The sequence below is a fragment of the Eptesicus fuscus genome, chromosome 11 (genome assembly GCF_027574615.1).
Source record: "Eptesicus fuscus isolate TK198812 chromosome 11, DD_ASM_mEF_20220401, whole genome shotgun sequence".
Taxonomy (NCBI): Eukaryota; Metazoa; Chordata; class Mammalia; order Chiroptera; family Vespertilionidae; genus Eptesicus; species Eptesicus fuscus.
Genome location: NC_072483.1, coordinates 84070944 through 84098848, shown reverse-complemented (window position 1 = coordinate 84098848; position 27905 = coordinate 84070944). Strand labels below are relative to the sequence as shown.

The 27905-nt window shown below is 38.6% G+C and overlaps 1 protein-coding gene and 4 non-coding genes across 7 annotated transcripts; all 5 read left to right on the top strand.

The window, feature by feature from the left end:
* Window positions 1-46: 46 nt before the first annotated feature.
* Window positions 47-24929, top strand: NOP58 (NOP58 ribonucleoprotein). Of its 3 annotated transcripts, XM_008146454.3 has the most exons (15): window positions 47-291; window positions 2564-2640; window positions 4801-4853; window positions 7583-7704; window positions 9249-9385; window positions 9978-10042; window positions 11405-11539; window positions 12276-12421; window positions 13716-13842; window positions 17208-17371; window positions 18152-18286; window positions 18567-18628; window positions 20595-20728; window positions 24217-24380; window positions 24649-24929. In XM_008146454.3, the coding sequence occupies exons 1-15, from the start codon at window positions 247-249 to the stop codon at window positions 24697-24699; spliced, it is 1617 nt and encodes a 538-aa protein (XP_008144676.2). In that variant the 5' UTR covers window positions 47-246; the 3' UTR covers window positions 24700-24929. The 3 variants fall into 3 exon arrangements, with proteins under 3 accessions (XP_008144676.2, XP_028008878.2, XP_028008880.2); XM_028153077.2 differs by lacking the exon at window positions 4801-4853 and having other exon boundaries at window positions 48-291; XM_028153079.2 differs by lacking the exons at window positions 47-291; window positions 2564-2640; window positions 4801-4853 and adding an exon at window positions 5066-5170.
* Window positions 4225-4313, top strand: LOC114233374 (small nucleolar RNA SNORD70). The gene has a single exon (XR_003619529.1). It is a non-coding gene; the product is annotated as a small nucleolar RNA SNORD70 (small nucleolar RNA).
* On the top strand, window positions 4947-5030 carry LOC114233376 (small nucleolar RNA SNORD70). The gene has a single exon (XR_003619530.1). It is a non-coding gene; the product is annotated as a small nucleolar RNA SNORD70 (small nucleolar RNA).
* Window positions 12477-12562, top strand: LOC114233378 (small nucleolar RNA SNORD11B). Its single transcript, XR_003619532.1, has one exon. It is a non-coding gene; the product is annotated as a small nucleolar RNA SNORD11B (small nucleolar RNA).
* LOC114233377 (small nucleolar RNA SNORD11) lies at window positions 13974-14057 on the top strand. The gene has a single exon (XR_003619531.1). It is a non-coding gene; the product is annotated as a small nucleolar RNA SNORD11 (small nucleolar RNA).
* Window positions 24930-27905: the final 2976 nt, after the last annotated feature.

The window sequence follows — 27905 nt, the reverse complement described above, 5'->3', positions numbered from 1 at the left end:
TCTCGCCGCCCGCCGGAAGCGCGTTGCCTCCCAGAATCCTCGGTGAAGGAGAAGCGCGTTCGCGCGTCCTGCACGCAGTGCAGTGTGGAACCTCTAGGCAACGTGGGCTGGTGCTCTGCAGGGAAGCGTGCGCGTTGGTGCTTGGCCAGCCGCGGCCTTGCGGGCTCGGGGGGCCGCAAGTCTGGTCTTTCTCCATTAGGATAAGCGCTCACGGCGGGCCGCGCCGCGCCCTGACCCGGCCTAACCATGCTGGTGCTGTTTGAAACGTCCGTCGGCTACGCCATCTTTAAGGTAGGGGGGAGATTGAGCCGTTGGAGGGGGAAGGCGGGTGTTGGACCGGCGGGGAGAAGGAAAGACTGACGCGGGGGATGACACTGCTCAGGGGAGCATGGGTGCCTTTTATGCGCCCCTGCCCTGAAAGGAGGGGGAAGGCTTTGGGCCCGGGAGGCGGCGTGTTTCGGCGAACACGTGGCCTCGCTCTTTGGGGTGCAGGGTTCTGGGTTAGAGGGTTTGGCCCGGTTAGAGAGGTGAACAGAGGCCATATTACACTTTTAAAGGTTATGAAGGAGTTCGGGTTTTATCCTGAGTGTTTTTTTTTAATATATTTTTTTTTATTGATTTCAGAGAGGAAGGGAGCGGGAGAGATAGAGACATCAATGATGAGAGAGAATCATTGATTGGCTGCCTCCTGCACACCCCGCACTGGGGATCGAGCCCGCAACCCAGGCATGTGCCCTTGGCCGGAATCGAACCCAGGACCCTTCAGTCTGATGCTCTACTCACTGAGCCAAACCGGCTAGGGCTATCCTGAGTGTTTTGAAGGATGGCTGAAAAGTTTTTAACGAGAGGAAAAAATTGCCTGTGCTGTATGACTGGATTACAGGGCTGCAGGAAGGGAAGCAAGGGTGGTTTTGCATTAAACTAGACAAGCTAAAGATGCTTTGATTAAGGGTGATGTGAAGATGATCATCGGAGAATTTTAAAGGTAGAACTGACGGGATTGGCCGATGGCTTGAATGGGGTTTTGGTGTAAGTAAGTGGGTGCGTGATGATAGGGAAGAGAAGAGAAACAGGTTGTTGCGTTTTTAGTGGGGGGCGGGCACTAAAGAGTTACAGGTTAGCTGTATGAAGCTTGCGATGTTTATACGTGGAAATACAATCGTCATTTCAAGTTTTGAAGCCTACCTAGGGGAGAAATCTGGGTTGATGATAATCGAGTTGAGATTAGGTTGTTTTAAGTAGGTAAAGTTTGAGGTTAAGGCTTCAGTGGGAGGCTATTGAAATGTTAGGAAGAATGAGGTAAATTGAGTGCCAGACACTCTTCTGAGCTCCACTTCCAGTAGCTTGTTCTATGAAAATGCAACATGTGTGTATACAAAAATGTTTTGAAGGATAAGGAAAGTTTATAAATAACCTAAATATTTATCAATAAAAGCATAAATGATGGTATATTCATACACAGCAATTCTAGGTTGTTAAAACCTAAAATTACATCCATGGTATGCTAAGTGTGTGGTATGCACAAATAAAATGTCACACAGTCAAAGAGTCTTAAAGAATATATCCCTAGATGTTAATAACTGATTCTTAGATTTAAAGTGCCCCTTTTTTTCTTTGCATTTTAAGTTTTCCTGTGTCAGGATGTGTCTTACAATTGATGGCATCTTAGTTTTAAAGAAATCCATAATACTTGCATGTTGGGATGATTAGCAGTAAATAACAAAATTTATTCTATAGAAAGTAGTTAATTGATCATATAGGATATGCATATTTTATGTTGATAGATGCTACCAAATTGCCTTCAAGAAATTCTCTTAGTTTCACTTAAATCAAGAGGGAATAAAAGTTATTTCTCTACACCCTGACCAATACTCTGTGATAAGTCGACTACTCAAGTACAAGATAGGGTAGGATCAATCTTAAAATACATTCTTCCCCTCATCCCCCACCTCCCATTTAACATCCTTGAAATTAGGATGTCTTACAGTTGACAGCAGGTCAGTTTAATTGGCAGTGTAAAATAATGGTATATTAAAAGTGTTCTAAAGAAAGTCTATTAATAAGATATGCTTTTTGAAGGGGTTAAGGTGTCCTTAAAAATAGAAAGTTTTCAGCAAAGACATCCCCCACCACCACCACCACTAGATCTGAATTCCATCCAGTTATTTAAATGTGCTACCTGAGCTACTAATTTGAAAATTTTATACTGGGTAAGAAAACTGGTTCATTATTTCAGAGGAAAAAAATAACTTATACCATCCTCATTTCACATATGCAGTTGTACTTGAAGTGTGTAGGTGTATATGGGTGCCTAAGCTGTGCATTTATTTATTTATCGTTAATCCTCACCCAAGGATATTTTTTCGTTGATTTTTAGAGAGTGTGGAAGGGAGGGAGAGAGACAGAAACAGTGATTGTTATTGGGGCTGGGGATCCGGGTATGTGCCCTTGACTGGAATCTAACTCAGGACCCTTCAGTCTGAGGGCGGACACTCTAACCACTGAGCAACTGTCAAGGGCTAAGCTGTGCTATTTTTAAAAATTACTTAAATGTTTATTACAGGTTTTGAATGAGAAGAAACTTCAAGAGGTTGATAGTTTGTGGAAAGAATTTGAAACTCCAGAGAAAGCAAATAAAATGTAAGTCATCTTGAAAATAAGAATGTAGCATTTCACATCTTTAGGGGTTCTTTTTACATACCCCTCCCCTCTTCACATAATTGTTATATTCATAACTTTTGTTTTATAATGTATTTCAGGAATGATATTGGTATAAGCCTAATTATTAGATTTCCTTATTTGGAGCATAAGCTATCTCTTTGTATTAGTTTCAGACTAGATTGGGCAGCAACACAAAATTACTTTTTTGTAAGTTCTTTCAAAGCACGAACTGATTGTGAATTAAGTATAAATTTCTGTTAAAAGTAATATTTGTCAAAAAGCATGGATTTAACTTTTAGTTTCTCTAAGTTAGTGTTATTCAAATGTTTTTTAACTTAATTTGCAGTTTATTCATTCTTTATGACTTCTACTTCCTAGCTCCCACTGGAGGAATAACTAGCTAGGAAATCCTGGAAAGGTAGCCTGAGTTCCCCAAGGTCTCTGGAGTGGAAAATAGAGTGTAATGTTGATGCCAGCTTATGGAATGAGTGGTAAGAGAGCTGGCTTTTCCTCAGGGTAGTCAAGATGGCTTTCACCATCTGTGAATCACCTTTTGAGATAACCCATTTAGTGAATGTGGTCCTAGGAAGGACCTGACTAATACCTTGATACATGTGGGTTTAGGTTATGTCGTTGGGTGCTAAGGGACATGTCATAATTCACCTGCTAGTGCTAATAAAAACTCACAAGAATAGAAAAAAACGATTAAAGCTTGCTAAAAGATAAAAGAGTGTTGAACCCAAAGAAATGTCATACTAAATAGAGAAACAAATGCGTAGTTCCAGCATTTGTAGTGGCAAAAACCCAAATCTGAAATAATGCTCATTGATACTATAATTGTTAAATAGATTTTAGTATATCTATAGATCTCTTACAAATCTAGAGTGAGTGGTCCATGATATACTGAGAAAACCATGCTTCAGATTTTGTATAATGTGATCCCATTTTTGCCATGTTCTTGTGCATCTATATATGCATTTATGCAAATATGAGAGGTATGAGCAAATGCCACTGCAGAAGGTTGCAAATAGGGGTGAAGTGAGACAGGATAGATGAAATTCTTACTTTTTCCTCAAATCGTTGTATTGTTGGGTGTGTATTTAAGGGGCCAACAGGGTGTTTCTGACCAGGTAAGAAAAGCTTGCTTAAGATAATATTTTAGACACAATAGAAGACTGATTTTCTCTCTCTCTCTCTCTCTCTCTCTCTCTCTCTCTCTCCTCTCCCTCTCTCTCCCTCCCTCCCTTCCTCTCCCTCTCCCTCTTCCTCTCCCTCTCCTCTCCTCTCTCCTCTCTCTCTCTTCCTAAAATATATTTTTATTGATTTCAGAGAGGAAGGGCGAGGAGGAGAGAAACATCAATGATGAAAATCATTTATTGGCTGCCTCCTGCACGCCCCCTACTGGGGATTGAGCCCACCACCCGGACATATGCCCTTGACTGGAATTGAATCTAGGACCCTTCAGTCCCCAGACTAATGCTCTATCCCCTGAGCCAAACTGGCTAGGGCTAATTTTCTCTTTTTAAAGGGATATATATGCTTTAATTGGCTGGGTTAACTTGATTCATTGTTGTCAATGATGTATTCTTGTTGGAACTGAATCTAAGTGATCTCACTCAACTATTCGTCACTACCACTGAGACAGCAATGGATTAAATATCTTTGTTTCCATATGAAATGATGTTACTCTGCACATAAGTGTGGGAGAAAGAAGGGAGTAAAATTAAAATAAGGTTGACAGGAATCAGATCTGACAATAAGTTGTTTAATGGTATTTTTACTGGAAAGACAGACTCTTATGTCTTTTCTTAGGCATCTGAGTCTAGCGTTAAACAACAGAGGTTATGTTGAAGCTTTAGCATCTTTCCTGTGGTTTAGATGTGGTAGCCGACCTCTTTCCTGTTCTATGTTTCCTTCAAAGCCTACAACCTTCTCTATAATAGTCCGAACATTAGTAGGCTAACGTTTAGAGGAACTGGTCATTTTGTGAAGAATATCTAACTTTGCACCCTGGTACCCTTTGACAGGAACATTTGTTTTATCAGTGCATGCTTTGGAAACAGCCCGACACCCTTTCCTAAATACGTGGCTTTTACAGAAATCAGCGTGCCTGCATGACATTTTTTTTCTTTCTTCTAGAGTTAAGCTAAAACATTTTGAGAAATTTCAGGATACAGCAGAAGCATTAGCAGGTAAAGTCAAAGGCTAACTTTTTTGTTTTTAATCTTGGCAATTTGTTATCCTTATTAAAAAATTGTTTGCTTCAGTTGCCTGAGTTAACCTTATTCAATGTTGTCAATGATGCATTCTTTTCAGAACTGAATTTAAGTGATCTAACAAATCGTCACTACCACTGAGACAACATTGAGTTAGCTTTTTTCACCATAGGGCTGGTTCCCCCCCCCCCATGTGATGAGAGCTGAGAAGTGGTTAAATTGATCTCCCTGTGGAAACCAACAGCATAATGCTAAAGCACAATTCAGTAAAAGCTGTTCTACAAGGGACCAAGGTAATGTGGTCAAGCACACAGCTCTGATCATTCTACTATAATGGTAAAGTTGAGAATAGCCAGCATTCCCAGTTGAAATAATAAAACAGCTCTCCAAGGAAACACATTTTTAGTTTGAAAAAGCACAACATTATTAAAAGTTTTAGGAAAACTAATACCTTTACGTTTGTGTGTATTTATTATGAAACTCAGAGAGGCATAAGAGCTGTTACCTAAGGAGGTGTGATTTTTTTATGCTTTAGAAGAATGAATGGCTCATCCTTCAATTAGTCCTGATGGGACAACAGACATACGGTAATAGGGTTTATTAACTTGACTTGGCTTCAGTAGGCAGTTAGTTTTACACGTTGTTTTTTTAATATTAGGGGACACAAGACCAGATATAAAACCCTAATCATAAATTTTTCATTTACTTAGATTCTATATCAAATCAGCCAACTACTTGAAGTATAATTTGAAAATGAAGGCCCATAAGTAAGGATGTGTCTTAATGAATTTGACAGACCCAAATAATTTGGTTCATCAGCCACAGGAGAAGGATGTAGTTCTCTTGTGAAATTTAGGAATCCAACTAAATAAATATGCTGGATTATTAATGTGCCATCCTAATCTTGGCAGATGGGTTAGCTGAAGGAAGACCCAACAATGGGCCAATTTTTTTAATTTTTAAAAATGGTTCTAGGGCTGCTAAATTGGTAATAAAAGCCTTATAGCGCCATAAAGCACAACTATGATAATTTTTACCTGGGGAATTTTTTAAAATATAGTTCTGTACATCATAGCTTTAAAAGTAAATATGGGTAAATGCATTCGGATGCATTCGTCACATAGAGTTATAAAAAGCTGCAAGCCCTGATCCTGAGTGGACTCTTTTGAACTTCTTTTTGTATATAACCTCTTTAATCTTTTAGGGATTAATCTAAGTTCCATGAAGGCAGAGACTGTTGTTTGCTCTCAAATCCCTAGATTTTAGCACATAAATATTTTGGGGTAAATGAATGAAAGTAGAAAGCTCTATCAGGAATCTGGTCATAGAAACCTCTACATTGCCTTTTCCCATCTGTTTTACCAGAAATTTTAACATTGCCTTATTACTAAGAGTAGAGTTCTTGCTGAGAATTAAACTTCCTACTGCCTGTTATAAGAACCAAAACTCAGTGGTTGCAGATGTCAGACTATGCGTTAACACTCCATATTGTAAGAAAGCATCTGATGGGGTGTAATGTGAATTTATACTGGTCCCAGAAGTTCAAATATGACTTTTGCATGAAAAGGTTTATTTTTACTCTGGGTCAGATTTTTAAGATATGTCTTCAAAATAGTTACAGTAAAGTTTGGGTCAACCTACATTTGGATGAAGTGAGAACTACTTAGGAGATGCTGAACAGTGGCCAGTAGAGAAGATAAGTAGAGGGAAGACTCAGTTCCCCTTTCCCTGTCACCATCTCTACATGTCATCTTTTAAAAGTACATATGAACAGTAATTAACGAACTTTTTTATAAAGGGGGGATAAATATAAATGTTAGAATAGAGAGTAGAAAGTTTTAAAGTATATGTCCCCTAATTTCTCCCCATTGACCCTTTCTACTCCACCCCCGTAGAAGTTTTTAATTATATAAGGAAAGAATACAACTCTTATTAGAAAGGTAAATTATTAAGGAGTCAATATTATACAAAATGTAAAAGGTTAGATCCCAGCAAAAAATAGGTTGAATCTTAGCTTTTTAGAATGTAGAGAGCTGTGTGGTAGCCAAAAGTTTTCGTCTTCACCTTTCATATTCCCAGGTAACAAATGAAATTGATGTGTAATTCAAATGAATAGAGATGTTGTCAGGAAGAAAGAGCAAGTATCTGCATGACTAAATGCTTGGCCTTCGAAATTATGACAAACTTCTTTCCTGCCAGGCATACATTAAATTCAACTAAAACCCAGACAAATATCAAAAGAGGTGTTTGTTCATGTGGGTCCAGAAGATCTAAGTGTAGGTCTAAGGAAGGTGAGAGTTATAAAAGTCACAGATTTAAAGCTTAACCGAAATGAAAGCTGTCCCAAAATTGAACAGGCTGCCTTTGTAATAACGTTTCCATCGTTGGAGGTTTATAAGCCCATGACACCTGTGGATTGGGAATTAGCAAAGGTTAGGCCCCACTTCGATATGCTTACATAGCAGCAGACCTTCTGTTTAACTCCTGGTTCTGGAGTAGAAACGAGGGTGGCAAGATCAGATGAGGTTATGAAATGTGTAACTTGTAAAACATGTTGATCATTTCATTGTAGAACCATGTTAAATTTAGCCTTTTTGAAAGGGAGTGTATATTTTGTTTTATTTTTTAAATTTAAATAAGATCTTAACTTCTTACAGTTAAAAATTTGAGCATTATACTCTTTTGTTTTTATTTTCCCTGAAAAGCATTCACAGCTCTGATGGAGGGCAAAATCAACAAGCAACTAAAAAAAGTTCTGAAGAAAATAGTGAAAGAAGCCCATGAACCCCTGGCTGTAGCTGATGCTAAACTAGGAGGGGTCATAAAGGTAAAGTTACTCTTTTCTTTCATGCTTCTAATCAGAACTCACCATACAGCGTAGTGACTTCAAAGCTTGGCCTTTGTACTGAGTTGTTCGTTATAAGTTCTCATATTTTATCTTTTTCCCTAGGCTACATAATTGATTTCGATATGATTATCAGAGCTAATAAGCATGTATGTTCATTGTAGGAAATTCAAATACACCAAAAAAAGATTTAAAAAAAAAAATAGCTTTAATCCTGCCACCTAGAGATTGTCTGTTAACCATTTGTGTATATCCTGCCATATTTTGGTATAGGCACATTTTTTCCCCCAACGTTAATGGAGTCATGACATTTCTTTTTTAGTGTATGTGTTTGTTAGAAAACTTTAGTAGGGGGTAGAGTCGCTAGAGGTTAAACAAAGTGAGAGTGGAAGGAAAGACCAGAAAAGTAGGCTCTCCAAAATGAAAAGCAGAACCATTTAAGAGCCAGTTGTGATAGTTTGATCTTTGGAATTATTTTATGTTGTAGATCTTTTAGGTAGGAAAGTTAGAGATTTGAGTGTTTTTAAAGCCAGGATCATGAATTGAAGAGGTTTGTGTAAATAGATTATTTCTAATACTATCAGGTCATGAAGTTTTCTGTGATGGTGTCAGTCTCTACCTTCATTCTTAGTTTATTTTTTTTTCTGTTAAAAAAATTAACTTTTAGCTCTAGCTGGTTTTGGTTTGGCTCTGTGGATAGAGCATTGGCCTGTGGACAGAATGGTCCCGGGGTTGATTCTAGTCAAGGGCACATGCCCGGGTTGCAGGCTCAATCCTCAGTAGGGGATGTGCAGAAGGCAACCTATCATTAACTTTTAGCATAATAAGTATATAAACAGTCATGCAGAACAGCAAATTGCTTAATGGTGTGATTATGGGTATTTTTAATTTTTTCTTTTCAGTTTCTCCATTTAAAAAAATTTACACTGAATATTACTCATATGCATTCTAAGTATTTTTCTTAAACATGCAATATATACAATTTTGTATATTTGTATTTGATGAACTAGAACTGTAGATTTGTATGATGGAGTTAGCAAATACACTCAGTATGACAAAATGAAGGTATGGAAAACAAAATTTATTATCCTGTTTGTAAGGGGTGTGTAAAAACTTAAACTGTATTATGAACATTTTTATATGTATGTACACATACATATTAATTAACATGTATATATTTGGAGATCAGACAAGTTCAGAGTGGTATGGCCCAAAATGCTGGTGTTGGTTAGCACATGTATATGTGTATTTGGCAGTACTTAAGGGATGCTAACATTTATCTGTAGGAAAAGGGCTTAAGGCTCAACATTTTGCTTTTTATTCACTTGTCCTAGAGCGCTATTGATTAAAATCTGTGTATGTTACCTTTATAATTTTTTAAATTACTTTTATAATTTTTAAAAGAAGATAAATAATGTAAGGTAGTAAAAGACTTCTCACACCAATAAGACACAGAACTAGGTTAAACTGTATTTAACTTTTTATAGCTTTTATTTATTTAATACAAATGTTTCTTGTTTTTATAGGAAAAGCTGAATCTCAGTTGCATCCATAGTCCTGTTGTTAATGAACTTATGAGGGGAATTCGATCACAGATGGATGGATTAATACCTGGGGTAGAACCACGTGAAATGGCGGCTATGTGTCTTGGGTTGGCCCACAGGTGAGATTTAATGGAAAACAAAGTTGGCTTTTACTTAATAAACAATTATATAGCACTGTTCTAAGCACATTCTACGATTCTCATAACAATCAATAGTAGTGCCCTCATTTTACAGATGAGGACATTTGTGCACTGGTAGGGTCCCTAGCGGCTTCCCTCCCTTCTGGCTGGCCCTGCCCCCGAGTCGAACTCCAGGTTGAGGGGACAATTTGCATACTACGCTTTTATTATATAGGATTATTCCTCCATGGCTTTCTGTTTTCAGGTGTTACAGTGCTGCATTTTTTTTTTCCTTACCTGCTGGTATAAGACATTAATATGCTGTAAAAATAATCTGAATCAATATGACCTGTACTATACAGCATTATTCTAGTTGTCATTCATAAATGAATGTTACAGAACTATAGGTTATAGCAGGACAGATGTATTATTTTCTTCTCAAATGTGTATTTTCTGGTGTTGCAACTGATTTTCCCATGTAGAAAAAGTAAAACTAGCTCTGAGGGAGGGATTTGGGTTTTATAAGTTTTAAGGTGTTAAATAAATCCTTTTTATAGATGCTATCTTAGTAATTTATCTTCCTTCTTCCCAGCTTGTCCCGGTATAGATTGAAATTTAGTGCTGATAAAGTGGACACAATGATTGTTCAGGCAATTTGTAAGTATAGTAAATGTGAGGTCTACTCTGTTCTGCATGGTTTTTTTTCCCTACTATTAAAACTGTATCTTTTATAATTCTGTTGAGAAAGAGAGTAACTAGAACTCTCTCCCTTTTTCTTTTAAATATGTTTTTTTTTTCATTGATTTTAGAGGGGGAAAAAAATCATTGATTGGCTGCTTCCCACATGTACCCCTGATCAGGGATTGAGGGATCAGGGGTTAAGGCCACAACCTGGACATGTGCTCTGACTGGGAATCGAACCAGTGACCTCTTGGTGCTGGGACCGACACTCAACCAACTAAGTCCCACTGGCCAGGGCATAACTAAAACTCTTAATAAGAAATTGGAAAATGCAGAATAGAAAAAGGAAAAACTACCCATAATTTAGACTAGTTGGAAATAATGTGAATGACGTTACCAGTGTAAACCAGTTCATTTGTCTTCCATGGAAAATGCTAAAACTATATATGGGAACTGTATTGTGCTGTTTTGCTTTTGTCACCTGGTTTTATAATAGGTCATTCCGTATTAAGTGATTTTTTTGAAATACCACTTTAAAAAAAAAATACATTTTATTGATGTTTTTACAGAGAGGAAGGGAGAGGGAGAGAGAGTTAGAAACATTGATGAGAGAGAAACATCAGCTGCCTCCTGCACAGCCCCCACTGGGGATGTGCCCGCAACCAAGGTACATGCCCTTGACCGGAATCGGACCTGGGACCCTTGAGTCTGCAGGCCAACACTATCCACTGAGCCAAACTGGTCAGGGCTGAAATACCACTTTTAATTTTTCAATTTTAAAAAGTCCTTTAAACAGCAATTGCATTTCTGGGTATATACCCAAAAGAATTTAAAGCAGGTACTCAAACAGATACTTATATACCCCTGTTTATACAGCATTATTTACAATAGCCAAAAGATAGGAATAAACCATATGCCTGTTAACAGATGAATGGACAAACATAATGGTATATACACACCATGAAATAAGCATCCTTAAAAAGGAATGAAGTTCTAGTACATGCTACCTACAACAGAGATGAATTTTGAAAACATGTTAAGTGAAATAAGCCACACACAAAAAGACTTGTGTGGTTTCTAGAATAGGCAAATACATAAAGACAATAGAACAGATTACCAGGGCCTGGGGGAAGGTGAGGATGGAGAGTTCTTTAATAGGTACAGAGATTTAGTTGGGGATGATGAAAGAGTTCTCTAATAGTTGCACAACATTGTGAATGTACTTGATGCCACTGAAATGTACATTTGAAAATGGTTAAAGTGAGATCAATTTTATGTGTATTTACCACAATTTTAAAAACGCTTTTAAATCCTGTTTTCTTTTGTAATCTGCTGCAGCCTTGTTGGATGATTTGGATAAAGAATTAAACAACTACATTATGCGGTGTAGAGAATGGTATGGCTGGCATTTCCCGGAATTAGGAAAAATAATTTCAGATAATTTGACATACTGCAAGTGTTTGCAGAAAGTTGGTGAGTTAACTTTATGCTTTAAGGCATTGAAAAATCTGAATTATAAGTTTTTTTCTTAACAAGCTTCCCAGAATTTTTTACAACTAAAATTATGTTTTAGGTGTGTGGCCATATTGATATCTGTTAGATTTCAAAACAAATTTAACTTTTATTTTGAAGGCCTGTGCAACAGAACGTGGATCTCTCATTTTTCTTTAAATGGCTTCTTCTGGTGAATATGTCTCATAATGAATTTGCCATTAATAGGGGCAACTATAGACTGGGGAATATCATAATTAATATTAAAAACTATTGCTATCTGTATTGTTAGTGTTATAGTCTATATCAATAATAGAGGAATATTAGTAGAAGATGCTGAATATTAATAAGTGAGTTACTTGGCTCATTATATTGCCATTTTATTGTCCCAAGAATTTATGGTCCTAGCTTCTATATAACCTTAACTACCAATTGTCTGTCACAATGTTAGTTCTATTGAAGGGGATATTTTGGGCTTTGTGTTGGTGGTGGGTTTTTTATCTATTTGTTTCTTGAGGGAGGTGATGGGGAGAGGTTTTACTCTCTAAAATTCCCTAAAATTAAACCTTTACATAAAGAAAATTACTAGGCCAAATTTGTTTGTTTTTTGTTTAGGCACCTTTTTCATTGGCTTATCTCTACCCTTTTTTTGACTGTTCGGTGGCTTTTTAATTTATTCAAAAGTGATTCTCCCTCGTCCCCTGCAAACATTCCATAGGTGATAGGAAGAATTATGCCTCGGCCCAACTTTCTGAATTACTGCCAGAGGAAGTTGAAGCAGAAGTAAAAGCAGCTGCAGAGATATCTATGGGAACAGAGGTTTCAGAAGAAGATATTTGCAACATTCTGCATCTCTGCACTCAGGTAAACTGCATATAGAGAAACTAGTTGTGGTGGTACCAGCACTGTAATAATTTTCTGATGGCAGTGATGATTTTTAAACTAATTGTTCACCTGATAAATAAATATGAGGGTGTTCAGTCACTACCTCATCTGATGCCATCTTGATTTATATACTTAAAGGGGGAAATATATACTAAAATGAAATTAAGAATGCTGTTCTGGCCAGTGTGGCTCAGTTGGTTGGAGTGTTGTCCCATACACCGAAAGGTTGTGGGTTTGATTTCCAGCCGCAGTCTCGGATATGTGCGGAGGGCAACCAATTGATGTTTGTCTCTCACATGGGTGTTTCCTTCTTGCTTTCCCTTCCCTACTCTCTAAAAATCAATGAACATGTCCCCAGGTGAGGATTTTTTTTTTTTTTAAGTACTAATTTATTTGTGTTTTTTCGTTGTCAGAATAATGATTATAAATTCATTAAGAAGGCAGAGAAGGATAGCTTGAGTTATTTTAACTTTTATGTGTATAGCCTGTAGTGATTTTTTCCCCCTTTCCTTTGGAAATAGCTGTACAAAAATCAGAGGGTGACACAAATGTCTAATCCTTGGAGGTTTTTAAAAACAGTAATATTGGCTAATACTTTATTTACATACATATATTATTGAATTTCAGAGAGGAAGGGAGAGAGGAAAGAGAGATTGAAACATCAATGATGAGAGAGAAGCCTTGATCGGCTGCCTCCTGCATGCCTTCTACTGGGGGTCGAGCCCGCAATTCAGGCATGTGCCCTTGACCAGAATCAAATCCGGGACACTTACAGTCTGCAGGCTGACACTCTATCCACTGAGCCAAACCAGCTAGAGCTTGGCTATCATTTTCAGTTTACTAGTATTAAGTTGTTTACATACATCTATCTATGTATATAAAATAGAGAAATATGCTAATTAACTGGGATACCGTAATGGGTTGATGGGACAGGAGGAGGTTGTGCGCGCAGCGTTGGGGGCAGAGTGGCAGGTGCCTCCACGTACCTGTGCTGGGGAGGACCTGATCAGCAGTGGCTGTGGCTGCTGCAGGGCCCAGGGAGCAAGGCAGGGCCGGACCGGTGACTCGAGGGTGGGCGGCGCAGCATGATTTCGAATCGCACGCTGGGCTCCTAGGTATGTCATAAAAATCTTCACAGTAGCCCTCTTGTAGGTAACTGATGTATGCAATGATTAGTTCTATGGTAGATATAGGACTCTGAGGTTTTAGACTTGTAAATTTTAAATTGTACTCTTAATCATTTATGAGTTAATCATTTTGTTCCTTATACTAGGTGATTGAAATCTCAGAGTATAGAACCCAGCTCTATGAATACCTACAAAATCGAATGATGGCCATTGCACCCAATGTCACAGTCATGGTTGGAGAATTAGTTGGAGCACGGCTCATTGCTCATGCAGGTGATGATTGTAATGTAATTTGTAATATGGATATTGAGTTTTTTTCTAGCAAGGATTTTTTTTTTTAAAACTACAGTTATTAAATTTTAGATAATACAGTTAGGTAATACGTGGGTGAGGGCTAAGGACCAGTGTTCGATGATGATTTTTACTTGTATGCCTGATTTCCTTTGGGATAATGAAGGCATCTTTAGTCACTACCTCTTCTGAGACACTTGTCCATTGTCAGAAGTTTGCTGTTAATTAGAATAATCAGGTGAATACAGGAGGATGCAATCAGTTAACATTTTATAATAATAAAAAGTCATCAACTGATGGTTACCAGGAGGGTTCGGAGGCTTGGTGAAAAAGATGAAGGAATTAAGAAGTACAAATTGGTAGTTACAAGATAGTCCCAAGGAAGTAAAAGTAGAGCATAGGGAATATAGTCAATAATCCTACCTAATAAAAGGGAAGTATGCAAATAACCATCACTCCGCTATGCCCACGATTGGGCCGGCGGCAGGCTGGGGGCGGGACTTGGGGTGGCCAATTGGGCTAGCCAATGGCCAGCACTGCGGGAGGACCAATGGAGCGGGAAGGCACTGGTGGTGGAACTCAGGGTGGCCGATTGCGTGGCTGCCAGCACCAGTTTTCCTCTGGCCACCAGCCGATCGATCGGAGCTCCTCTCGGGGTGGCTGATCGTGCTGGCTGGAGGCGCTCCGATCGGCCGGTGGCTGGCGGAAAACTGGTGCCGGCAGCCAGGTGAAGGAAGGTGGAAGGTCTATTGCACGAAACTTCGTGCAACGGGCTTCTAGTACTGTTGTAACTATGTATGGTGCCAGGTTGGTACTTGAAATACTGGTGAACATTTTATAAAGTATATGATTATTGTACACCCAAAAGTAATCCTCTCTAATAATAGACAAATATGCAAATTGACCATACCTCTGACACACAAGCCACGCCCACAAACCATGCCCACCATCCAATCAGAGCGAGTATGCAAATTAACCCAAACCAAGATGGCTACAGCCACAGAGAGCAAGGTTTCCTAGGTAACAGAGGAAGCCAAGCTTTCCGCCAGCCGTTGCCAGGCCTAAGCCTCCACTCAAGCTACAAAGTTTCAATTATAGAAGGTAAACAAATTCAAACAAATGGTGGCAGAATGGAGCTTGAGAGAGCAGGCCAGGGTTGCCGCCGGCAACAGGGGAAGCAAAGCTTTCCACACACCCTGGCCAGGCCCACCCTCTTAAGGCAACAAAGTTTCAATTATAACCCCAACACAAATGGCTGCCGGCCTCGGAGGGAGCCCCAGGCTTGGCTCCGCTCAGGCTACAAAGTTTCAATTGTAGAAGGAAAATAAATTCCAGATACCAGGGCCTCCGCTTGTGTGGCCCACCTGCAAACCACCACAGGCCCCTCGCTTAGGCCGCCCCACGCCCCAAGGGTACCCCACCCTGATCAGGGACACCCTTCAGGGCAAACCAGCTGGCCCCCACCCCTGTATCAGGCCTCTATCCTATCTAAACAAAGAGTACTATGCAGATTGATCATCACTGCAACACACAATATGTCTGCCCCCATGTGGTCAAAGATCCTGCCCCCATGTGGACACAAGATGGCCAGCAGGAGAGGGCAGTTGGGAGGCACCCAGCCTGCAAGGGAGGGCAGTTGAGAAGGACCAGGCCTGCAAGGGAGGGCAGTTGGAGGTGATCAACCCTGCAGGAGAGGGCAGTTAGGGGTGACCAGGTTGGCAGAGGAGGGAAGTTGGGGGCAAACAGGCTGGCAGCAGAGTGGTTAGGGGGTGATCAGGCTGGCAGGCAGAAGCGGTTAGGGGCAATCAGGAAGGCAGGCAGGCAAGCAGTTGGGAGCCAGCAGTCCTGGATTGTGAGAGGAATGTCTGACTGCCTGTTTAAACGGGCAGTCAGACATCCCTTGAGGGGTCCCAGATTGGAGAGGGTACAGGCTGGGCTGAGGGACAATCCCCCTCCGTGCACAAATTTTGTGCCCCGGGCCTCTAGTACAAAATAACACTGAAGGTCAACTTTAATTGGAAAATAAAATTATCCGGCCACACTGGCTCAATTGGTTGAACATCGATAGTCCTATATAACGACAGGCTCCCAGTAAGATTCCCTGTCAGGGTATATACCTGGGTATCAAGTTCAATCCCTGGTTGGGGCACATTCAGAAGGCAATTAATTGATGTTTCTCGTTCTCTCCCTCCCTCCTAAGCATGTTCTCAGGTAAGGATTTAAAAAAGAAAGAAAATTTGAAAACTGGGTCAAAATTTGAGTAGTTTTGAAAAATCACAGCAGACAATTTATACTAGAATAGATACTTCATTGGTTAAATATGTCATCAAATATCCCCAGTTGTAAGGATGGAATCATTTAGGATGGTTTTGTTGTCTGCATCCAGAATTTCATAGGTTTATCTAAATTTGTAGCAGATCTAACAAAGCAGCAACTTTTCATACCCAATTTGTGTACCAATAAGCATATCTCCTCATCCATATCTTAACTAGGGGTAAATAAAAGTGTTTGGAGTTTATCACATGGTTCTATAAGATGTCCTAATAAGTTTCCATTTACTCTTATGGGATTGTTGTTTTTTCATATCTGAAGTATATTTGATATCCAAAATCTCAAAAAATAGAGACTAGATTGATGGTTGTCTGTAAATATATATGTTGATATTTATACTAGAGGCCCAGTGCACAAAATTTGTGCACTCTGGGGAGGGGGTCCCTCAGCCCAGATTGCGAGAGGATGCAGGCCAGGCCGAGGGACCCCACGGGTGCACGATCAGGGCTAGGGAGGGATGTGGGAGGTTGGACAGCCAGGGAGGGACTGTGGGAGAACTCCAGAGTGTGTCTGGCCCGTCTTGCTCAGTCCCAGTTGGCCGGACATTGCAGCAAGCTCACCTATCAGTCAGAGCGTCTACCCCCTGGTGGTCAGTGCACGTCATATCATGCGGTAGAACGGCTTTAGCATATCATTAGCGTATTACGCTTTGATTGGTTGAACGAACGACCGGATACTTAGCATATTAGGCTTTTATTATTATATAGGACCTTGTGGTATGCTAATTGTAATGCAAAATAATAAAACCATTTTTCAGGCAAATATGTAAAATTGAACAAGCTCAATCTTCAGTTTGTCACAGACATTCATCATATACTTTTGCTTGTGATGCTAATGGAAGAATCACAAATGCTAAGGCATCAGGATTTTTAGGAAATTCTAGACTTAGAAAATTTTTGTATTACATCAGATTTCTGTTCTGGTGGCTATAATAACCAAACTGTAAGTTCTGTGTTTAATGCATGGAACTTTGAAATAATCAAAAAGTGATTGTAGCTACTTCTTTTCTCTTGAAGGTTCTCTTTTGAATTTGGCCAAACATGCAGCTTCCACAGTTCAGATTCTTGGAGCGGAAAAGGCACTCTTCAGAGCTCTGAAGTCTAGACGGGATACCCCTAAGTATGGTCTCATTTATCATGCTTCGCTCGTAGGCCAGACAAGTCCCAAACACAAAGGAAAGGTGAGTTAGAGTTTTCCTGAGGTAGACTTTTCTCTCTTTTTCTTCTCCAAGCAACTCATTTTTCCTCATACTCTATAGTATGCAATGAATCTTTCTATTCTCATTAAATAGAGAATGGTGAATTCTTTAAATTTTAAAAAAGCACTCTGTATACTAAAAGAACAGATTTAAAGAAAGTAATTTTGGTCCTGTTAAAGCCATCTTATTTCCTGTGTCAGTATTTTCATAGAATTTACCCATTGGTAAGGGGTACATCAAAAGTGTTCTTGTGCAGGAAACCAACTTGGCATCAATTTTGTAATTTTACGAATTATAAGAAAGAATAGCCCTGTGCAGTGATGTTGTGTCTATTCTGTAGGGCACATATTTTATTTATTTTGGAAAAACAGGGCACATATTTTAAAAGAAACTAAAATTTTATAAAATTCAGAGCAAAGTGATAGGAGAAATAAAGAGTTTGTTAAAATGAAAATGTTAATTAGCTTGAAAAGGGGCTGCACTTTTTCTGGTTGTCCTCATTGTGTAGAATTAATATCATTGAGTAAAAACTAAAGGAGGGCATTAGCAGAATAGTTTGAACTGGTTTTAGACATAACTACTAAAGATCTTTTTATCCACCAAAATGATGGTGGTTGTATATAACCAGTTAGCCATTATATTGCAGCAAAGATTTAAATATAAGATAGGTGGCTTGAGGTGTATGATTGAAAATGCTTTTGTAATTCCTGGTTTAAAGAAAATCCTAGCATGAATGTTTCTAACTTCAAGTTCTCTATTTAGATTTCTCGAATGTTGGCAGCCAAAACTGTTTTGGCTATCCGGTATGATGCTTTTGGTGAAGATTCCAGTTCTGCGATGGGAGTTGAGAACAGAGCCAAATTAGAGGCCAGGTTGAGGGCCATTGAAGATAGAGGGGTAAGAAACATACCCTGCCTATTGCAGAAGTGTTATCTGTTAAAAGTTAATCAACTTAGTTCACCTGCTAAACAGTTTTGTTTTTATTAAAGTATTACATATGTCCCTTTTTTTCCCCATTGACCCCTTTAAACAGTTTTGTTTTATGATATGTTTTAGTATGTCTCATATATTCTTTTTGTATCTACTGTTGACAATTTCCCTTACGTTTAATAAGAATTGATGTATTAGAGTATATACTATAAGATTTTATCTTAGAAAATAATTTTTCTTTTCTTAGATAAGGAAAATAAGCGGGACAGGAAAGGCATTAGCAAAAGCAGAAAAATATGAGCATAAAAGGTGAGTACATGTGAGGGAGATGGATGAACAGTTCCTACTTATTTAAATGTTAACTGTTGACAGCAGTTTTTTTTTTTTATTATTATTATAAACTGAAGCACCTCAATGCCACCACCACCCCTTTTTTTTGCCATTTATAGTTTTTCATATTCAGTCCTGTTTTTTAATCAAATACGCACATTTATGTTGTTGTAATAAGTACACATTATATATTTGTTTTGGCTTTTTAAAATATTTACCCTACTCATTTCCAAATATTGATAGTAAATATTTAGCATTCATAATTCCTGTATAGTATACAATTTATCAAAAAGGAAATTCAGAGTTAATCAACATGTATATTTTACAAAAGAGACAAAAGTTTAAAAATGGCTAAGACACATGATGAAGTATTCAGACCTAACGGTAAAATTTATAAAAGATATGTGTGGGGAGAGGTGTTCTGGTAATTATTTGAGGTGATGCTTAATATTGGTGAGGTTGTGATGATGGAAGTAGCATGCAGGACAGCTTTTCTGGGAAGCAGTTAGACAGTACGCATCAAGAGCCTTAAAAATTTTTCTAGTCATTAACTCATAAATTCTACTTTTAGGAATCTTGTAATTCTTTAAGAATTTTACACTTGATCTTAGCCAAAAGGCCAAGAAGCGATTCTTTAAGAATTTTAATAAGAAGTGCGCGGGGAAAGCAATATATAGTATATCACAGTTATAAGTATATATATTTAAATATACATATTCAGAAAAATAGTTTTCCTTTATTCTGGAAAGAAACCTTATGTATTCAGTATGGACATTAATGTTTTCTCTTTTTTAAAAAAAATATGTTTTTATTTAATTTAGAGAAAAAGGAAGGAAGAGGGATAGAGAGATAGAAACATCAATGAGTAACATCCTGCACATCCCCTACTGGGGATCAAGCCTGCAATCGGGCATGTGCCCTGACTGGGAATAGAACTGATGACCTCTTGGTTCATAGGTCACTACTCAACCACTGAGCCACACTGGCTGGGCATTAATGTTTTCTTTTATAGTTCATAAAGTTTCCAAATTCCTCAGTTGACAAATGTGGATCTTGGTTTTTAAATTATGTTTTTAATTTTTAACCTCTAAAAGTTAGTCATTAGCCTGCAAGTCAACTTAAGAAACAGACAGTTCTTTAGCTTGTTTTGTATAAATTTTTAATATTCTATGCTTATAAATTTAATCACATGCACTTAAAACACTAATTATGAGATTTACGTCACATATTTGGCACTCCTTTCATTTTTTTTCTTTCTGCTACGTTAGAACCAAAGCAGTCATTGGGTTTTAAGGACTTATGCATAGATACCCCCCTCTTGTCCCTCTACCTCTTGGGTTCTTAAGATGAGCCTTCTGTATTAAACTCGATTGAAATCATTTGGTTTGGTTTTCATTGAATTACTTTATATTGTAAAGAGATTTTTTTCCCCCATGCTAATTGAAATTATGTATTTGTTTATTTGTTTGTTAGTTGATCCTCACTGGAGGATATTTTTTTATTTATTTTTAGAGAAAGTAGAAGGGGGGTGAGAGAGCGGGAGAGAGAGACATGGATATGAGAGAGAATGCCTCTTCTATGCACCCCGACCAGGGCCGGGGATCGAACCTGCAACCCAGGTACATGCCCTTAACAGGGAATCAAACCCATGATGCTCTAACTGCCTCACCAGCCAGGGCTAAATATTTTTCTACATTATAGTCACTTGATTCAGAATTCATTTAGCTCACCACTTCTCTTGAAGTGTGATTAACCTACCTGGAAAATATTAAAACACTCTTTACCTTTTTGGAAACTTAGTTTTCATAAACTGCCCCAAAGCCACTAAACTGAAACAGCATTTTATGCTTATATGTTATCTAATAGCATTTCTTTTAAATCTCTCTACGATTATTTTAGTTACAGATATTTGTAGAGATTTTCTTAAACTCCTTGACTCTTTCAGTGAAGTGAAGACTTATGATCCTTCTGGTGACTCCACACTGCCAACCTGTTCTAAAAAACGCAAGATAGAACAGGTAGATCAAGAGGATGAAATAATTGAAAAGAAGGCAAAAAAAGCTAAGGTTAAAATTAAAGGTTAGTTTGAATTTTTTAAATATCCTTTATACTCTTATTCCTTAAGTACAGACTTCATAAGTCTTGGTAAAATCTGTGCCATTGAACCTTACTGTGAAATCATACATATTGAAATTTAGTGTTATTTTAATAAGCCATCGTGTTCTCTGAGAATAGTTAGGACATTGTTAAATTTCAGATTTCATAGGGGTTCATTTCTATGAACATGTGGAATTGTATATTACACTAAGTATATCAAACCAAAACTTTGGTTTCTACCACATGAACTATTTTGAGAATCAGCTTAAAATGGGAAAAAACATGCAGTTTCTAAATGGGTTATTTAGATCTTTTTGTTATATGGTTAAGTGTAGGATTAAGCCAGCAGAGGTGTTTTTCATCGTTTCTTTTACATTGAATGGACTAGAGTGCTAATATACTATTAGCCTACCATCATAGTAATGCTGTTTAAAGGGCTCTCTGGCCCTGGCTGGCGTTGCTCACTGGTTAGAACGTTAGCCTGATCTAACCCGAAGGATTGGGTTGAGGGTTTGCTCCCAGTCAGGACCAGTGCAGGAGGCAACCAGTTGATGTGTCTCTCTCACATAGATGTTTCTCTCTCTGCCCCCACCCCCTTTTTTTTTCTCTCTGAAAAGCAGTGGAAAAAAAATACCCTCAAGTAAGGATTAACTAAAAAAATAAAAGGTGTTCTCTAACTAGGCTGTTGTGTTTCAGTGGTTGAGCGTTCACCTATAAACCATGAGGTCATGGTTCGGTTCCTGGTCAGGGCACATGTAGAGTTGCAGGCTCAATCCCCAGTAGCAGGCATGCAGGAGGCAGCCAATCAATGATTCTCATCATTGATGTTTCTATCTCTCTCCCTCCTCTCTGAAATTATATATATATATATATATATATATATATTATTTATTTATTTATTTATTTATTTATTTTTTTTCAGAGAGGAAGGGGGAGGGAGAGAGGTAGAAACATCAATGATGAGAGAGAATCATTGATAGGCTGCCTCCTGCATGCCCCCTTTGGGGAGGGGTGGAGCCCGCAACCCGGGAATGTACCCTTGGCTGTAATTGAACCTGGGACCCTTTAGTCCGCAGGCTGGCACTCTATCCACTGAGCCAAATCGGGTAGGGCTAAAAATATATTTTTAAAAATAATAGTCCTGGCCAAGTAGCTCAGTTGATTAGAGCATCATCACCATACACCAAGATTGTGGGTTCAACCCCCTGTCAGGGCACATAAAGGAATCAACCAACGATGTCTCTCTCTCGCCCATTCTTCCTCTCTCTTTTTCTCTCCCTCTCCCTCCCTCTCTCTCTAAAATAAATAAATGTTTAAAATAAATAAATAAATAATAATAAATGAAAAATATATAAAAATAACAGGTGCTCTCCAGCCTGGCCGGTGTGGCTCAGTGGTTGAGCCGTAGACCCATGAACCAGGAGGTCGTGGTTTGATTCCCGGTCAGGGCACATGCCTGGGTTGTGGGCTTGATCCCCAGTAGGGGGCGTGCAAAATGCAGCTGATCGATGATTCTCTCTCTCTGAAATCTAAAGGAAAAGGGGGGCGGGGCTTGGCTGGCGTGGCTCTGTGGTTGAATGTTGGCCTATGAACCAGGAGGTCACTGGTTTGATACCAGGTCAGGGCATGTTCCTGGGTTGCAGGCTCAATCCCCAGTGGGGGGCGTGTGGGAGGCAGCCGATCAATGATTCTCTCTTACTGGTATTTCTCTCTTTCTTCCTCTCTGAAATCAATAAAAATATTAAAAAGAAAAGGAAAAAAAAGGTTCTCTCCAGTATACTAGTCTGTCTTGCAAAGTTGGAAAGCAAGTATCCCTTTTTATTAGCTGGACATATATTGAGTGCCTACCACATAGTCTAGAAAGACAGGCATTAAAGCAATGACTGATTGAATTTTTGGTTTCTAAATAGCTCAGTGGTCAAAAGTATACCGTGAACAAATGTGGGCTCCTGCCCTAGATGAAGAAAACATTATTTAACTATATGCTTATTTAACTCCTATGCTTCTGTTTTTTTTTATTGAACAATAAGTAGCTCTCTCAGTTTATTAGTAGCTTTTGAAAGTACCAGACTCCAGATATGTATCTTCACTTATATACCCAATAAGCTTTTCAAACTTAACATTTATGGATTCTTGTCACTTCCACTCTGTTGTTTGTCCTTGAATTGTGTTCTTTTATAACCCATTGTATTCTTGCAGCAGATCTTCTTGATTCTACTTTGAAAATATATCCACAATCTAACCATCTATCATACTTACCACTTCTTTTTTTTTTTTTTTTTCATACCTACCACTTCTTAACGTAACAGCCACACTGGCTCTTCTTGTTATTCATTGAACCTGCCATCTACCCCTTTCTTCTAAAATAACCTTAGCATTTCTTCTACCAGGAACATTTACCTCAAGATTCATTGGGGGAGGGGGGGTGTTGGTTTGTTTGTTTTTATTAATCCTCACCCAAGGATTTTTTTTTTCCCCATTGATTTTTTTTAGAGAGAGTGGGGGCAGAGAGATAGACATATCAATTGGTTGCATCTCAGAAGACCCCTATTGGGTCTGGGGATCCGATCTGCAACCCAGGCATGTACCCTTGACTGGAAATCAACCCGAGACAATGGGTACACAGGCTGACACTCTGACCACTGGGCAACACCAACCAGGGCCAGAGTCATCCATTATGCATTCCCTTCTTTTAGGGGTTTGCCCAACTTTTGTGTAAAATGTCCACATGCATCACCTTCCTCAGTGTTCCTCTTCCTGCTTTCTTTCTTTCATTATTAATTTATTTGATTCCCACCCGAGGATATGTTTATTGATTTTAGAGAGAGAAACATTGGTCTGTTGCCCCACACACACACCCCAAACTCGTAAGCTTTTTGTTGCATTGGACAATCCGTGCTCCAACCGAGTCACACCCACAAGGCCCTTCCTGCTTTATTTTTATCCTTTGCACTGATTCTGTGTAAAAAGACTGTGTCTTGATGATAGCTACCTATTACTGAATCTTCCTTCTAATGTGTTAAGTATTTTACATGTGTTATCTCATTATACCCTAGTAGTCCATTGAGATGTGCATTGCTACACTTTATAGATGAGGAAATTGAGTTTACAGAAGTTAAACTATTCACTCAGGGCCACTGCTCAGGTTGAATTAATACACGTTTTAACTCCATAGCACAAATTCTTAATCATTTCTGATGTAATTCACTATCTTCCCAAAAACAGTGGATTTGCAGATGAGATGATCTGTCTTAATTCTAATTTCTATGCATAGCTACATGATCAAGGGTAATTTACTTATCTCTGAGCTTTATATCATTTGTAAAGTTAGTGGTTTTGCACTAGGTAAGTGTTAATGAACTCTGGATGATTGACCAGAATGACAGGAGGAGACTAAGATTCAAACGGTTTGGGGGGACTGAGGTCTGATAACATGTTAATTGTTATATCTTGACATTTACCCTATTCAGTTGAAGTAGAAGAAAAAGAAGAGCAAGAAGAAGAAGAAGAAGGAGTACTAGTGGTAGAAGAACAGGAGACATCTGTGAAGAAGAAGAAGAAAAAGGATAAGAAGAAACACATTAAGGAAGAACCGCTTTCTGAGGAAGAACCATGCACCAGCACAGCGGTTCCTGTATGTTTGTTTGTGATTACCAATACTCTAAAAGACTGTTTCTCAAAATTAGACTCATTACAAATGGATTTGCTTTGAGTAAGGGAGAGAATATGATCTAGTACAGATAGCTTTCTTAGAGATGGCTCTTATATTTTAAAATGTTAATTTTAATTTTCTCTTAAATTTATTTTTAAGAGAAATAGATCTACTTTGCTTTGTATGAGGAAAAATTTATTATCCATACATTCACAACTCTTTCAAAAGCATTCTTATTGTTTATTTTCAGAGTCCAGAGAAAAAAAAGAAAAAGAAGAAGAAGAAAGGTAATGAGGACTAATGGAAAGGAATCACAGTTGGATCACCTGGATACATCGTCCTTAAGATTCAGTCAAGAGTATGCCAGAGATGCTCCCTAAGATAATCGAGGATGAACAGAGGTTTAGTGAAACAAAGTGATTACTCATTTATAGCTTTTCAAACCTACTTGTGTCTTGACATCAACTCTGTTAACTTTATTATGTCATCATTTTTAGTCTTTGTAATACAAATAAAAATATTTTCTTGGTATTTTGAGGCAGTTCTGTGATCTCTATTTTAGGTAGAGAACCTTTGGCCCTTTCTATATTTTATTTGGTGTTTGATGATTACTGTTTTTGATAAGCATATCTGAAAAGTGAGAGTTGTGAATTATTCATTTGAAACAGCCTTTTGTAAGGCAGTGATTAGATGGACCAATTTAAGAATCTCACTCTATGTTTCTCTTGCTCTTTTGGACTTGCATTTTTTTCCTTTTCTGCTATCTTTCTGCCTCTGAATTTATTTAAATAAAGCTGGGTTTTGTGTTCAGAATTTTAAAATTAGGTGAGCAAAAATATTAGGCATCTCTTCAGAAAGAAAGAAATCATGTCCCTAACTTCATTTACTTACTCGCAATTCTGAAAGATGCAACAAAATAATTCTTTTTGTTTTTTAAAAAATACATTTTTATTTATTTCAGAGAGAAAGGGAGAGGAAGAGTGAGATGGAAGCAGCAATGATGAGAGAGAATCATTGATTGGCTGCCTCCTGCTTGCCCCACACTGGGGATCAAGCCCACAACCTGGAATTGAATTGAACCTGGAACCCTACAGTCCACAGGTCAATGCTCTATCCACTGAGCCAAACTAGGGCACAAAATAATTCTTAAAGTAATCTAAAGGGGCTTTTTATAAAAGGTAATACTCATCAAGAATGGGGGGTAAAGGGAAGAACAAGCTGAGCAAAAATAAAATGTTGGTATGTGTGAGGAATAAACCAGGACATAGAACACCAAAGAGAAATCTTTATTTATAAAAGATGGTGTTTGATATGTGAACAGCAGCCTGGTTGACAGCCATGTGTTATAACAGTCACAACTCTCAGGATTGTTACATCTTGCATTTCTGTGTATGCCGTAGGCATCATGCTAAAACCCAAATCAGTAAAAGCATTCAAGGGATTGGGCTAGTTAGAATGATTATGATTATATCTTTGAGTTCCACCTTCGCCTTTTTTTTTTTTATCCTCACATGAGGATATATTTTAATGATTTTGAGAGAGAGAGAAATATCAATTGGTATGCGTTCTGGCCAGGGATCGAACCTGCCACCTTTTGGTGTATGGGACAGCGCTCCAACCAAGCTACCTGGCCAGAGCTCCACTTACGCTTTTAATGTAACTCTGGGCAAATGAACACCCCCCCCCCCTCATTTTCTTATATATAAATCAGAAATAATGGTCAACATTACCTGTCATAACTGGTTTATAGAAATTAAGATGTTACAAACTTTAAGAGATGTAAATGCATTTCAAGTTTAAGTATTTTGAAGTAAATGCTGCATGAAGTACATGTAGCCATCTATAGACAACTTTCTGTAACATCAAGCTGTTTACTTCTCTCCCCAGGGAATGTCATTTTGCCTCATCCAGTAGTACCCCAGACACTTTATTGACTTAGATGAATAACTTTTGGATGAAAGTGGCGTATGGACTGCCAAGAGCAGTATAGTCAAGGCTTTCTGTCCGAAGCAAGGTAGACTTTGAGAATACTAAAGTCCTAGTCAATTTGAGTTTTCTACAGGCCTGGGGAAAACAGTTGAATCACAGAGCAACCAGCTTTTTCTTGTTTTAATACCCCTTTTTATTTTATATATTTTCCCCCATCAACAGAGCTCTCAGCTTTAAGTGCCAAAGTCTGAACTGTTTAAAGCACTAACCAAATGGGAAGTTAGGGCTCTTTGTGCTAAAATTGAAGCACTGGTCCTATTGAAGAGCCTTGGGAAGGTGGGCTGAAATGGGAAGCTCAGGTGAATTTTATATGCCTAATTTTGATCAGCAAATCTGAAGAATTTTCTTGTGACAGCCACCTAAAATAGTCCCTGCTTAAAAACCTAACTCATTCTTCATTGCATTCTACACCCTTCTCTTCAAAATTGTAATGTTGTATTTTCTGGTTTAAACTAACGTCTATATTTCTCCACTGTCTTCTGGGTCCTCAGTATGCTTACCAAGGCCTTGGCTGAGCCGTTTCCTTCAGAGCCCCACCCTCAGAACCTTTTGCAGTTCTCTGTCCACTTGTTGCTTCTCAAGGCCATAAGTCCATCTTTAAGACTTGGCTTTGGCTCATCCTCTGTCCCCCGCTGTACCTCTATGATTCTGACAAGTGCAAGCTACTCTGTGTTGGGACATTTTCTTAACAGCCTGAAAATTGGAATCTTGTTGAACTACGTGGTAGTGGGTATATGGTTGATCATTGTATTTTCTGTTTGCTTGAAAGTGATCATAATTAAAAGTCTTATTTTTTTAAAGCAATAACATGCTATTTATTTTGCTTTAATTCTGAGTTCTTTATCTCTGAAAATTCTAAGATACTTGTACAACATTCTTGGTCAGCAAGCATTTGGGACGCCCACTAGAGGCCAGGAACCTGCTAGGTAACCAAGGGAACTCAAAGAAGAAGATGTAGCAGCTGCTACCCTCAGGTAGTTCACAAAGTCAACCTGAAACCCTCCTGTGGAAGATGGTCATGTTGCTATTTAAGTCGCTGCTTGCTTAAAGAAGTGGGAATGCAGGGGAGAAGAAGTAGAGATCTCAATAGAAGATCAGAAATACAGACATTTTGAAAGGGAAAGCTGTGAAGTGCAATTAGAGTTTATGGAAGAGAAAGCATCCCTCTTGCACTACCTGTGAAAAGATACTGCACTCTGAAGAAAGTAGAAAACTGCAGAGCAGCAGCAGAGACCTACCTCTTGGCAGGTAATTGAGTTGTAAGTGGCTACATTCTATTGTGTCCCATATCCCCACCCTGAAACTGCTCTCCCAACATCCTTTGGAGTTTTGGCAATTTGGTGTTCACCTGGAGAGCCAGGCTGAACCATAGAAGTGTTGTAGGTAAGCCATCACAGGAATTCTTAGGGCCTCAAAACCTGCCTTCCTAACCTGAGACAAGAAGCAGAGAAGGGCTTGGTTTCTATCAGGGGTAAATGTGACTCCAGCAAGAGGTGGTCAGATAACAAATGCATCTAT

What these genes read in the sequence shown, in the direction of transcription:
- NOP58 (XM_008146454.3), top strand. Translation starts at nt 247, where the DNA reads ATGCTGGTGCTGTTTGAAACGTCCGTCGGCTACGCCATCTTTAAG. An exon ending in AGCTAAGGTTAAAATTAAAG is followed by an intron (nt 20,729 to 24,216) that starts GTTAGTTTGAAT and finishes TACCCTATTCAG; the next exon opens with TTGAAGTAGAAGAAAAAGAA. An exon ending in GCACCAGCACAGCGGTTCCT is followed by an intron (nt 24,381 to 24,648) that starts GTATGTTTGTTT and finishes GTTTATTTTCAG; the next exon opens with AGTCCAGAGAAAAAAAAGAA.